The sequence below is a fragment of the Peromyscus maniculatus genome, chromosome 1, assembly GCF_049852395.1.
Source record: "Peromyscus maniculatus bairdii isolate BWxNUB_F1_BW_parent chromosome 1, HU_Pman_BW_mat_3.1, whole genome shotgun sequence".
NCBI lineage: Eukaryota > Metazoa > Chordata > Mammalia > Rodentia > Cricetidae > Peromyscus > Peromyscus maniculatus.
Window position 1 is genome coordinate 156715204 of NC_134852.1, and position 12116 is coordinate 156727319.

The following is a 12116-nucleotide window of genomic DNA, read 5'->3' on the forward strand; positions in this document are numbered from 1 at the left end:
GGGGGGGGGGGGGGAAGGCGGGGGGGGGGGACGGGACGGGGGGGGGGCAGGCCCGATTGTAAACGGCTTTGGGAGGCCAGGTCTGGTGTAGGAAGGACTCAGGTAGGAGCATATATCTGTGTACAGCAGCCTCCTGCCCTTGTGTGGATTGTGCTGGTTAGTGTTTTGATAACTTGAGATAAGCTAGAGTCATTTGGAAAGAGGGAACCTCAATTGAGAAGATGTCCCCATCAGACTGGCCTGCAGGCAAGTCTGTGGGTTATTTTCCTGATTAATGAGTGATGGTGGGAGGCCCAGCTCACTGTGAGTGGAGCCATCCCTGGGCAGGTGGTCCTGGGGTATGAAAGGTTGAGCAAGCCCTGGGGAACAAGCCGGTAAGCAGTGTTCCTTCACAGCCTGTTTCCGTTCCTGCTTTCAGGTTCCTGCCTTGAGTTCCTGTCCTGACTCCCTTCAGTGACAGGCTTGTGCAGGCCTGTTAACCCTTCCTTCCCAAGTAGCTCTGGTCATGGCGTCTTTATCACAGCCACAGGAAGCAGGACGCTGTCCCTTCAGAGGTGGCAGCTTTAGCTCCTATGAGGCAGCACCAAGCGCCAAAAGTCTTGCCTGGCACAGTGCAGAGGGCAGAGGACAGAGCTGTCCTCTGGGGCTGTACCTGCGCATCTCAGAGGGTTCTCGGTGCCCTCCAGAGGGATACAAAGAGACTTCCCACACCCCCCTGCCCAAGCGTCTGTTCTCTAGAAAGTAGACACAAGGGGACAGAAGCCAGCTCTGGCTGGTTGCCATGTCCCCAGTACCCAGCCAGAGCTGGCCCTGCCTGGCACCTAAATCAAATTAATAAGGCAGGGTTGAGGGACAAGAAACAAAGGCACCCCTCAACCTCTCCCTCCCCCCAACCAGCCATGCACTCTTTGAGAAGGGGCCAAGTGTCCCCACCTCGGCATCCTCGAGAACTAGTTATGGTGGCCTGACCACAAGGCCAGTGCCCACATGGCTACCCTTCCAGGTCTCCACTTCAGCAAGGCTCAAAATTTAAACTTCTCATTCAGTGAACCTTTCACCCGAGCTGGGCCCTAGCCTTCTTGTGGTGCTGACTCCCCTCCCCTCCTCCGCCCTCTCCCTGGTCCACTTCCTCAGCTCCTTCCCCCAGTGCAGGCCGTGTGGTCTCTGACCTGGTCCGTGGTGGCACAGCCTCCCAGGTCCTCCCCTGGCTCATTCCCCGGGGCTGGCATCCAAAGCGCTTTCAGAGAAAGACAAAGCCGACTGTCATCCCCTAGTCCTTGGCAGAAAACACCAGGCAGATGCCACAGCCCTGCAAGGCTACAGCCTCCCTCTCAGAGTGGCCAGCACTGTTGCCTGGGAGATTCCATCCCAGAAGGAAGCTGGAGGTGCAGCTACATGACACACAGTGTGTCTCAGATGTCACCTTTGGAGATGGGAGGCCATTTGTGAAGGATGGACAGGACAGAGCAGCCTGGAGAAGCTGGGGTGGGGGTGGGGTGGCCAGTGGCACTTCCCTGAGGACTCAGCGGACCGGGCACAGGGAGCAAGGCTGATGGACCTTGACCAAGATGTGACAGGCAGGCCAAAGGAGCCATAGCCTGGCCAGGAGAGTGGAGGGTCAGGCAGGGGTTCCAAAGCCGCTGGGCCCATGACCCTCAGGCATGGATCTCAGGTCCCAAGGCCCTCTTGGACCAAGATTTACAATTTGGGGAGAGCGGGGAGCTTGGTTCTGATGCCTTTCTGGGCCTCAGCTTCCCTAACTAGAGAGATGCTGGGCCTGTGGATACTGTGATGGGCATTGCTCAGCCGTGTTCACCTTGGGGCGTTCTTGCCCACGCCAGTTTTCCAGGCTTGCTCTTGCTCCGCCCCTACCCCCCACAGGTGCCTCACCCCCACTTCCCATACAGGATCCAACAGCTTCTCAGGGGCCCCTCTGTTTCCTGGGGTGGGGGGAGAGAGAGAGAGAGAGAGAGAGAGAGAGAGAGAGAGAGAGAGAGAGAGAGAGAGAGAGAGAGAGAGAGAGAGAGAGAGAGAGAGAGAGAGAGAAACTACGATTGTACGATTGTGTTTACATGTTGGCGCCCAGCCCCATTTCCAGTCTAGAAACGGCAGAAACAGAGAAGCCCAGGAAGTGAGGCACTCACTCCTCCCGGCTGCCCGCCCCGTAGCTCCAAGCCTCCTGGCCGGAAGCGCTAGAACACTGCCACCCGCCTAAACAGCCAAGAATTCCTACTTCTGAGTCCCTGCAGGAGTCAGCAGGACCCCAGCAGCTGGCGGCTTTCAGATTGAACACCGAGGCTTTGGGCTGGAGCACAGCGGGCACTGGGAAGGGGACCGGCCCGGGGGCGGGCGGACTGATCCGTTCCGATCTCCTCCGACACCCCCGCCACCTGCGGGGTAAGGGCTTGGTGAACAGCTGCTGGGAACTGTCAACAAAGGTTCGGTGACCCTCTGCGTAGGCCTCATGGAGGTCTCTGCCTCTCTCAGCTGAGGCCCGAGACTCCAGAAAGGGTGCTCAGGACCACACTCCACCGCCTCCAGCGCTCCGCCAAAGGACGGTGCTCTGCGGAGGACTAAGGTGAGCCACAGGTGCCCACTCTCCTCCCCACATCGACTTCGCAGAGACACAGGGCGGGGGAGGGTAAGAGGGCAGGCTCAGGCTACCGGAGTCAGCGGTCTGCGTGGCTTTGAGGAAAGTTAGCCCGGAGGACCCTGGCCACCCAGAAGCCCCAAACTGGTCAGCTTGAACCTACGGCAGGAACTACAGGTAATCGGACTGCACGCTTAAGCGGGCTGCAACAGTTCACCGCCTCCGTCTTGCCTCTCTGCTCAGCGACCTCTGAACAGTGCTTGGCTCCTGCCAGGGGACAGTTGAGCTCAGTGAGAGGGACAGCTCTGGTTCAGGGGACAAGGACTTCTCCTTTGCCCTCCCCCAGGACCCTATAGAGGCAGCAGGGAACGGAAAGGGTCAGACCCTGTCTTCCAGGTCCAACTGTCTCCTGCGTTCAGTGCATCCTTAGCTACTCTGCCTGGGCCTCAGTTTCCACATCTGTAAACGGAGTCTGAGTGTTGTTTCCCAAAACAGAGCAAATAAAGCCATTTCAGTTACAGCGTCCTTGGAGACCACAAAGACTAAAGCAAGACCTTCTGCAATTTTGTTTGAAGCATCAGTGACCTATACTGAACCCCATGGGTCACAGCCTTAAGAAGTGGGGAGGTGCCCTGAGAGACGCAAGGGCAGAGGGCGACACTAAAGAGGCAGAAGGAAGGGGGCTTCTTTTCTGATGGTCCCCAAGGTACCAGGCTGGTGCAGCCACAACCAAGTCACCACCCACTGCTCTCTGTCCTAAGCAGCTTCATGGAAAGCGCCTCTCCGGGTGGATCCAGGCAGGACAGCAGGCAGGCCTTGTCTCCCTGTGTTGAACTAGGGGGCTTCCTTGCCAGTTCTGAGGACTGGGAGTCATCGGTCCAAGTCAGGAATCTCTGTGATTCATCTTCCAAGGGTAAGTGCAGTTCCAGCAGGGGTCCTCAGAGGCCCTGGCAGGCAGAACTGTCCCCATTCCCAGAGGAGGAGCAGAGGGCAAGGACAGGAGCCTGCCCCAGGGACCTGGACCCATTAGACCGTGGGGAGTCAGGGCAGGTGGAGCTGGGGGGTGGAGGCGGGGCCCTGCGAACTTTGGCTGCCTGGATCTCAGCCCAGCCACCGCCCCCAGATCTCCACTAACTGGGCACAAATACTCCCTGCCTGCGGCCTCCAGGCCCGTAAATACAGCGGCTAGGAAGTGGACAGACAGACACATGAGGCCTGTGGCCTAGGGAAGCCCAGCAGGTAAGAGGCCTCGCAGAGGCTTCCTGCCAGTCGAGAGGCGGGTGCGGGGGTGGCCTGGGGCCCACATGCTTGCCACATAGCTAATGGAGTGACAGTCTCTTCTCCCTGGAAAGCTTGGCATTGGCTTACCATCTATAAAATGGGTGTATGGTTCTATGGTGAGGATGGTGTGGGTGGGACCAGGTCACCCTTCTGAATGTCCGAGTCCCTCTTCTCAGCTTCGGGGTGTTAGACCTGAGTGGGGAAAAACATTTCCACAGCTGCCTGATTAAAGCAAGCTGTATTTAGAGGTGTACAAGGGACTGGCCAGATGGCAGTCTCTCCCTAAGTCAGGGTTTCGGAGGGCAGCCCCTCCCTGGCTTTTGAGGTCCCTTTTATGGGGGAGGGTTAGGTTGATAGAAAACAGCTGTGGAGATTATCGGCTGTTAGCACACGGACAGAAGAGTGGGGGCCTCGGAGGCCAAGGCTGCCGCCGGGGTAGGTAAGTGCAAGAATACGTCATGTGGAAGGGGGGTCACCACCGGTGTTCAGGGGTTTAACAAGGCTGGGCATATATCCTGGGGTCACAAGTTCAGCACAGGTTGAAAAACATGGCTTGCAGGATACATTCGGTTTCCGGAACAGAAACTTCTTGTGAGGCTTGGAGACTTAGTAACAATGTATGACAACCTGGCTCCTTAACAAGGCGGCTCTCCTGTTGGTTTCACAGGTGGAAGAAACTTCTTCTAAAAGCATCAAGGAAAGTCTCCTCCAAGAGAAAATCGGGGAGATCAACACCCACCCTCAAAGAGAGTTCCTGAGGCGGGACTGAGGTTCCAAGTGGAACAAAAATTTGGCTGACGGTGTCCTTGAACTTGGCTTCTGGGTACAGGTGAGACACAGCTGACACTACCACTTAGCTACCTCTTCACGAGCAGCCCCCTGTCTCAGACTCCTCAGGGCCTGGGGAGCTCACCCTACGGTCCAGCTCTGTCTCTTGTGGACTCCTGACCCACACTGCGATGTGCTCCCTTCCTGTGCCCCGGGAGCCCCTGCGCCGAGTGGCTGTGACTGGGGGCACCCACGGAAATGAGATGTGTGGCGTCCACCTGGTCCGGCATTGGCTGCAGGCCCCAGGGGAGCTGCAGAGACCCAGCTTCTCAGCCATGCCAGTTCTGGCCAACCCAGCAGCCACCGCTGCCTGTCGCCGTTACATGGACCGTGATCTCAACCGCACCTTCACCCTCACCTTCCTCAAGTGAGTAGGCTTGGCCAGGTTGGCTGGTCCGCAGCCGGGTACAAGCATCCCTGCAGACCCACCCCTGTGGAGAGCAAGCTACCCCTGCCTTTGCTCATTGACCCTCTGGTTTAGAGAGCTCCAGATCACAGTCACCTCTTCCAAAAAGTCTATCCTGATGGCAAGCTGGGTCAGTCACTGAACCTTAGGCCAGACTCTTACCAGCTGGAGTGAGATTAGCATGCGGACTAGGACCAAGGTGTGGGCCTCAGGTTACTGGGGACACAGAGGAAGTGGGAGGTGGGTGCTACATGAAGCATCCAACCTGGCCAAAAGCAGTCAGGGAAGGCTTCTTGTAGGAGGTAGCATTCTCAGCCAAGCCCTCAAAGGTGAGAAGTTAGCCAAGAAAAAGGAGATTGATTGAGATGATGGGACTGGTGTCCCCAACTCCTTCCCCCACAGTTCCACAGCCACTCCCGATGACCCATATGAGGTGACAAGAGCCCGAGAGCTGAACGAGCTACTGGGTCCCAAGGGCACAGACCAGGCCTTCGACTTTATCCTAGACCTGCACAACACCACAGCCAACACTGGGGTCTGCCTCGTCTCTGAAGGCTCCCACAACACCCTCAACTTGCACCTGTGCCACTACCTACAGGTGGTCCCTAGAGGGCAGGAGAGGGAGGGCAGGGAGGGGACAGAGTGACCGGTGCCACCTCTGCCTGTCCCCTGTCCCCAGGGGCCTGCCACCTGCAGGTACTCCAGACTCTCTGGAACCTTCCAACCAAGGGAGAGAGGTGGGGCAGGGTGGATGACTCGGTGCTTCCTGTACCCTGCTCTTCCCAGCCTCAGTGCCTCAGTTTCCCTCTCAATAAGGCCTGGGTCCTGACTGGCTCCTCTCACCCCACAGCTGCAGAACCCGGGGCTGCCCTGCCGCCTCTTGCAGTACGATCCACCAGGGATGGAGACCTACAGCTTGGAATCTGTGTCCAAGAACGGAATCGGTGAGGAGGATGGAGGAATCAGCAGGGAGGAGAGGAAAGGGGCCAGAAGGGCGGAGTCAGGGCCTGGAGAGGCGGAGTTGGAAGGGGTGGGAAGACGCTCGGAGGGCGGAATCGGGGCCTAGAAGGGCAGGACCTCCTTCCTGTAGGTGTCTGGGCCTGGGACACCTGCCTGACATCTCCTTTCCTGGTCCCCAGGTCTGGAGATGGGCCCCCAGCCTCAGGGCGTGCTGCGGGCCGACCTGTTCTCACGGATGAGAACCCTGGTGGCGTCCATTCTGGACTTCATCGAGCTCTACAACCAAGGTGAGGCCCCACAATAGCTTGCAGGGAAACTGAGGTCGAGGAGAGGGCTGGCTCCTGGAAAACGGAGAAATGGACAGACGGTTATACCCAACCTCTACATAGGCATGGCTTTTCCCGCCTTTGAGATAGACATCTACAGGAACTTGGGCAAGGTGGACTTCCCACGCACCTCAGACGGTGACCTGGCTGGCACTGTGCACCCTCAGCTGCAGGTCGGTACTGTGGGGAGCGTGTGGGGGGTACCCTGAGAGTCAGACAGAGCCCCCACTACCTTAGAACCGTGGCTGGACCAGAGGCTGGTCCAGTCCATGCCTGCACCTGGAGCCCCACCATGCACCTGGCATTTGGAGCCACAGTAATCTTCACACTCCTGGGTGGCTGCTCTTTGACTGAAGAAGCGGAGGGGAGGGGACAGGACCCAAGTCACTTGATTGGAAATGCAAATATTCTTTTCCCATGGATATGTGAGCAGACCCGTGTCTGTGAGCTAACTGTCCACAAGGGGTCGCTGTTGAACAGGGTCTTGTGCAGTCTTGCGGACTTTTCCTGCAGCAGTCTTAGTACCTTCGAGAGCATTTGACACCTGGTAGAGCATCCTAACTGCCCATATGCTTCGCAAATGCTATGTAACAACAGTTACATTACAGCTATTTTAGGGAGTTTACCTTAAAAAAATATAAGCATGTTCTATATTTTGCCCAAAAGGGGACTGTACAGAAGCAATTCTGGTGAGAGGGTATTTCCTGATGATGTCATAGCCATACTAATTTGCATAGTATACTCCATGAAGTTCTTGTAGTTGATGACACATCTCTCAAAACTAACCCTGTCTTCAGTCAGTGCTCCTTGGCAAGCCTGGAGTTATTCCCTCCTGGGGAGGATGGGGTGCAGAGGTCATGGCCCCAGCAACCTTGGCCTTGGCTCTTCTCCTAGGACCACGACTTTGAGCCATTGAAGCCTGGTGAACCCATCTTCAAGCTGTTCAGTGGTGAGGACGTACTGTATGAGGGCAACTCCACTGTGTACCCTGTGTTCATTAATGAGGCCGCCTACTACGAGAAGCACGTGGCTTTCCTGAAATCTGAGAGGATCCGGGTCTCTGTGCCTGCCTTGCCGGAACTGACCTCCAGCTCCACCCTGGCCCCCTAACCCAAGTCATACCTGCCTGGTCTCAGTCTCCCTTTCTGAAAAATCAGTCCTAAGGCATAGTTCCAAGTCCAGGGTCCACTGTCCTACCCTGGGCACCGCGTCCCTTGCCAGACAACCAATCTCATGATATAAATGCAATGTGCCTGGAGACCACGGTTCCTGCTCTCTGCCCAGCATGGCCTCTCTTCGAATAGGGAGGTGGGTGGAGGAGAGGAGGGATGTCCACAGGACTATGCACGTACCTGCACGTGTGAGCACAGCATGCTGAAGGGGAAACTGGGGGAAGGGCCACTGGTGTAACCCTGGACCTGGGAACAGTGGTAGCAATCTCTGGGCCCACATTTAGCCACACATCCTGGAAATAGAGAGAGATCCTATATGTGGAGAAAGATCTGGAGAGGGACTTCTAGGATCCCAGGAGGGATCCCCAGTCTCCTGCAGACATGTGCCCATGTAAGCATTCAGAGCTGTGCTTGTCCAGGTGTGTGCCTACCCAAGTGTTCTTAGCATATGTGTGTGTTCCCAAGAGTTCCCAAGGCCCGCAAATGTTCTTTTTAGGTGATCTGTACGTAGCTAAGCACATGGCCTAGATGCAAATTTCCATGTGAGTCAAGGGATTCAGGACGCAGAAGGGGTGTGCCCAGGACAACTGCCCAGCTGCTGGGTACTGGGGGGAGATGGCTTGGGTCGGGGCAGAAGGAAGCTTACCAGAAGCCAAAGTCCCTTTACCGCCATCACCACCCTCTCTACCTTCCCCCACCCGCCAGCATCAGGGGAGTGAACATGAACTGAAATCTGAGAGGGTCCGGGTCTCTGTGCCTGCCAGGTCTGACCTCTGGTTCCACCCTGGCTCCCTAACCCTACAGCAATGTCCTAGTGGTGCCCCCCCAGTCCTCACCCAGGTGCCCCCCTGGGCAGGCACAGCATTGCAAACCACCCAGGAAAGGTCAGGATGCTGGGGCCCAGAGCTCTGTGCTGCTGCCGCACTCTCTGGGCCTCTGCAGACTGCCTGGCCCATTCATCTCCCTGCGGCCACGGCTGCCATGCCGCCTCCTGGTATCGAGCTGGGAGATGAGAAGGTGTGAAGGATATGGGTGCGCCAGGGACCAGCTGGCAGACAAGATGGATGAGGGGCCAGCGGAGGCCAGCAGGAGCCTGGGGCAGGAAAGCAGGCCAGTTAGGGAGGGGCGCAGGATGGCTTGCCTTGCATAGTGTGCATGTGTTCACGTGCCGGGCTGTGTGCCCCGTGTGGACAGACTACACACACATAAAAGCTCCATCCACTGTCCTGCCATGGCTGGGCCTCTGAGTTCATGAGTGTGCTTGTAGGCATGTGAGTTAGCATGTCTATGCTCACGTGTGTGTTTCCCATCACATGTATCAAAGGCAAGCACACACATGTCAAGACCCAACAGAAGCCCAGGCTGGCCCACTTCTGGAGGAGGAACTGCAGACTGGGAAGAACCCCCAAGCCTCTCCTTTACTCTCCTCCTCCTCCCTCGCACCACACTGAATCCTGGGGCAGGAGCGCTGGGGCACACCTGGCTGGAGTTCCCTGGGAGACTCTGGCACCCTTACTTGCCTGACTGAGAGCTCCAGAGCCAACGTCAATGTCTTTCACACCGTGGAGTATGGATTTGTGCAGGGTGGGATCCTCCCTCATCCGTGTGTGTGTGTGTGTGTGTGTGTGTGTGTGTGTGTGTGTGTCCGTCCGTCCATCCGTCCGTCCAGCTTCAGGCTGGAATCTGAGGCTGAGGGCATGGAATGAGTGGCAGGGAGAGGCAGGACATTCCTGCCTGAGTGCACTACCCCCAGAGAAAAGCACCCCTCCAGCCGTGGGTTTGGGTCCTGCCCATTTGCCCCTGGCAGAGACCGTGGCTTCTATGAACCGAGCCTAGCGCCAGACTCTAAGGAAGCCTAGGTATTCCCTCCCAGGGTGGGCTGAGGTGGCCTGGCCAGGTGAATTCTGTGGGCCATTTAGTACAGGCCACTAGTCAAGGGGTGCCCTCAGCTAAGGAAGTGTGGGCTTAGAGGAAGCCCCACCCCTGGACAGTGACTAGGTTTCCCTCAGGACAGATAGGGAAGCTTGGAGGAGGTGCCTGGCAAGGCTGGAGAGGGACCAGTGGGTCGAGTGGATGCACAACCTGCCTCAGTTTACCCTAATGAAGATGACAGGTGACCATCAGGTGAGGATATGACCCCTGCTGTGCCGTTCTCAGCTAAGGCTGGATCACCCCAGACAAAGTTGATTATTCACTGAAGCCAGGGAAACTGAGGCAATCAGGACTGGTGGGAGGATCTGAATATCTTACTACCCAATCTGGAGCTCTCCCCGCCCCTCTTGTGTTTCCTGCTTGTCTCTTGCCCCATGCAATACCAGTAGGCTGGGTCCCAGGCTAGGAGGGAGGGCATCACCTCTGCACTTAGCCCTCATCAGCTGCCTCCCCTTCAGCCCTTCCATCTAGCCAGATCCTGGCTGGCCCCCCGTGGACACCAGGCTGTCCTCAAGATGGCACCCCACCCCCACCTGCACTGGGCCCATTGATCAGGAATAGCTGGGGGGCTCTTAGCTGGAGAAGAGAGAGGGAAGCTTTGCAACGTCACAACCTCCCACCTGCCCCCTTCCACATGCGCCTGCCCCTGGAGCTAAGCCCAGCCAGTGGCCCAGCTCCAGACGCTACGATCAGAGGTGGTTTGGAGACGCTCCCCTCACCCCCAGACATCCCAGAGCCAGACTTTATGAACATCCAGACCAAGTGCCAGCTCAGGAGGACAAGCCTTGGCCAGGGACGTGGACAGTCGAGGAGTGAAGGACAGTCCTGGAACTGGGGACTTGGGCACGCTTGCGAGTGAAGTGTGCTGCTGAGCACCCCTCCCTGGGTGAGGCTGCATCCCAGCCTGAGCAGAGATCCGCATGGCAGGTCGGTATGGTTCAGGCAGCAGAGGTGGTCTCCTAAGTGGATGGGGTTCCGGGACTTGGGCAACTGGATGGGGGGCTCCCTAAGCTACGGCCTCAGATCCAGCCGATCTTTCCCAAAGGTCTCCACCCCCTGCCGCGATCCCAGGATCTTGTAACATGTCAGTCTTCATGGGTCAGGGGCAGTCAGGGCTGCGGCAAATTCCTGTCCTCACTGCTCTGTAAGCAGTCCAGGGGCACTGCCTACCCGGTGTCATGTTAGACACCTCTAGCCACCTGTCTGTTTTATTGTTTATAATTATTGTTTCCTGCACATATATGCATGCTAGTGTGCATGGTAGGGTGGGGCAGCCGTAGAACTCCTGCGGGGGTCAGAGGACAACTTTTGTGGAGTCGGTTGGTTCTCTCTTTCCAGCTTGGTTGGTTCTGGGAACGACACTCAGGTCATCTGGCTTTCATGGCAACCATCTCCCCTGCTGAACCATCTCACCAGCCCTCCATCTCTCTTCATCTGTCTGTCCAGCAGCCTCCTTTGCTCAGGCTTACCTGGTGGCACTGTTGGGAATGGAGACCTGGCCTCCTGCCTCCCGGCCATCATGGATTCTGTGGGTCCTCCTGCCCCCTGACTGGAATGGTGCTCACTGGTTTTTGTTTCCGCATCGAACAGAGGTCTCACGTAGCCGAGGCTGACCTTGAATTCTGTATATAGCTGACAGCACCTTCAGCTCCCAAGCATTGGGAGTACAAGTGTGCACCCACCACATCTGGCTCAAAATAACCTGCTTTAAAATCCAGTGTGGGCATTGAAAACAAGTCCCCATACTTGCTAGGCAAGTGCTCAATTGCTGAGCTATATCCCCAGCAAAACCTTTAAATTGTGGCAAGGATATATAATGTAAAATTTACTGTATTGACCATGTTTGAGCATACGGCATTAGGTATTAGGACATTCATGGCTGTGTATCCCTCACCACAGTCGGCTTATATCTCTTTGCATCTTATAGAGCCGAAACTCTCTCATCCCCACTGAACATTCTCGTCCTCCTGGGCCCTGGCAGCCACCACTGAACTTTGTGTTTCTATAACTTTTTACCTTCTCTGAGTAGAATTACAGAGTTTGGCCCTGTGCTTCTGGCTTCTGGTTTATCTCACTGAGCAGAATGTTCACACACACACACACACAAACACACACACACACACACACACACACACACACAGCCTCAGAAAGTCCTTTCCTTTGCAGGGTGAATAGTAGCCCACTGTGAGCTATTATTTATCTACTCATCTGTCAGTGGACACTCAATTGCTTCTGCCTTTTGGCTATGGCAAGCCATGCTGCCCAGAGGTGGGTGGGCAGACACCTTTGTGTGGGCTCCTGTTTTGGTGACTCCATGTTTAGTTTTGCAAGAAGCCTCTGATTTCCGCAAAGGCTGCACAGTTTTAAATTCCCACCAACCCTAGGATTCCAGTTTCTCCATAATTTCAGCCACACTTGTTAAATTCCGGCTTCTTCTCTTGTCCTAGCAGCCATCCTGATGGCTGGACCTGGTGTCTTACTGAGAATAGCATCACTGTTTATTTATTTGTAGGTTTTGAATCAGAGTCCTATCCATTCTGTTTGCTTGTTAATTTTCTTTTTATTTATTTATTTATTTATTTATTTTGAGACAGGGTCTCATGTGGTCAAGGCTGGCCTCA

General features: G+C 56.1%; 1 protein-coding gene across 6 annotated transcripts; it reads left to right on the forward strand.

Moving 5' to 3' along the window:
• The first annotated feature begins 1975 nt into the window (after nucleotides 1–1975).
• Nucleotides 1976–7649, forward strand: Acy3 (aminoacylase 3). Of its 6 annotated transcripts, XM_042258589.2 has the most exons (9): nucleotides 1976–2397; nucleotides 2488–2578; nucleotides 3355–3503; nucleotides 4539–5066; nucleotides 5508–5703; nucleotides 5956–6049; nucleotides 6245–6352; nucleotides 6455–6564; nucleotides 7286–7649. In XM_042258589.2, the coding sequence occupies exons 4-9, from the start codon at nucleotides 4831–4833 to the stop codon at nucleotides 7499–7501; spliced, it is 960 nt and encodes a 319-aa protein (XP_042114523.1). In that variant the 5' UTR covers nucleotides 1976–2397; nucleotides 2488–2578; nucleotides 3355–3503; nucleotides 4539–4830; the 3' UTR covers nucleotides 7502–7649. The 6 variants fall into 6 exon arrangements, with proteins under 6 accessions (XP_042114523.1, XP_006980582.1, XP_042114517.1 ...); XM_006980520.4 differs by having other exon boundaries at nucleotides 2083–2578; XM_076556520.1 differs by lacking the exons at nucleotides 1976–2397; nucleotides 2488–2578; nucleotides 3355–3503 and adding exons at nucleotides 3732–3829; nucleotides 4215–4310.
• The last annotated feature ends 4467 nt before the right edge of the window (nucleotides 7650–12116 follow it).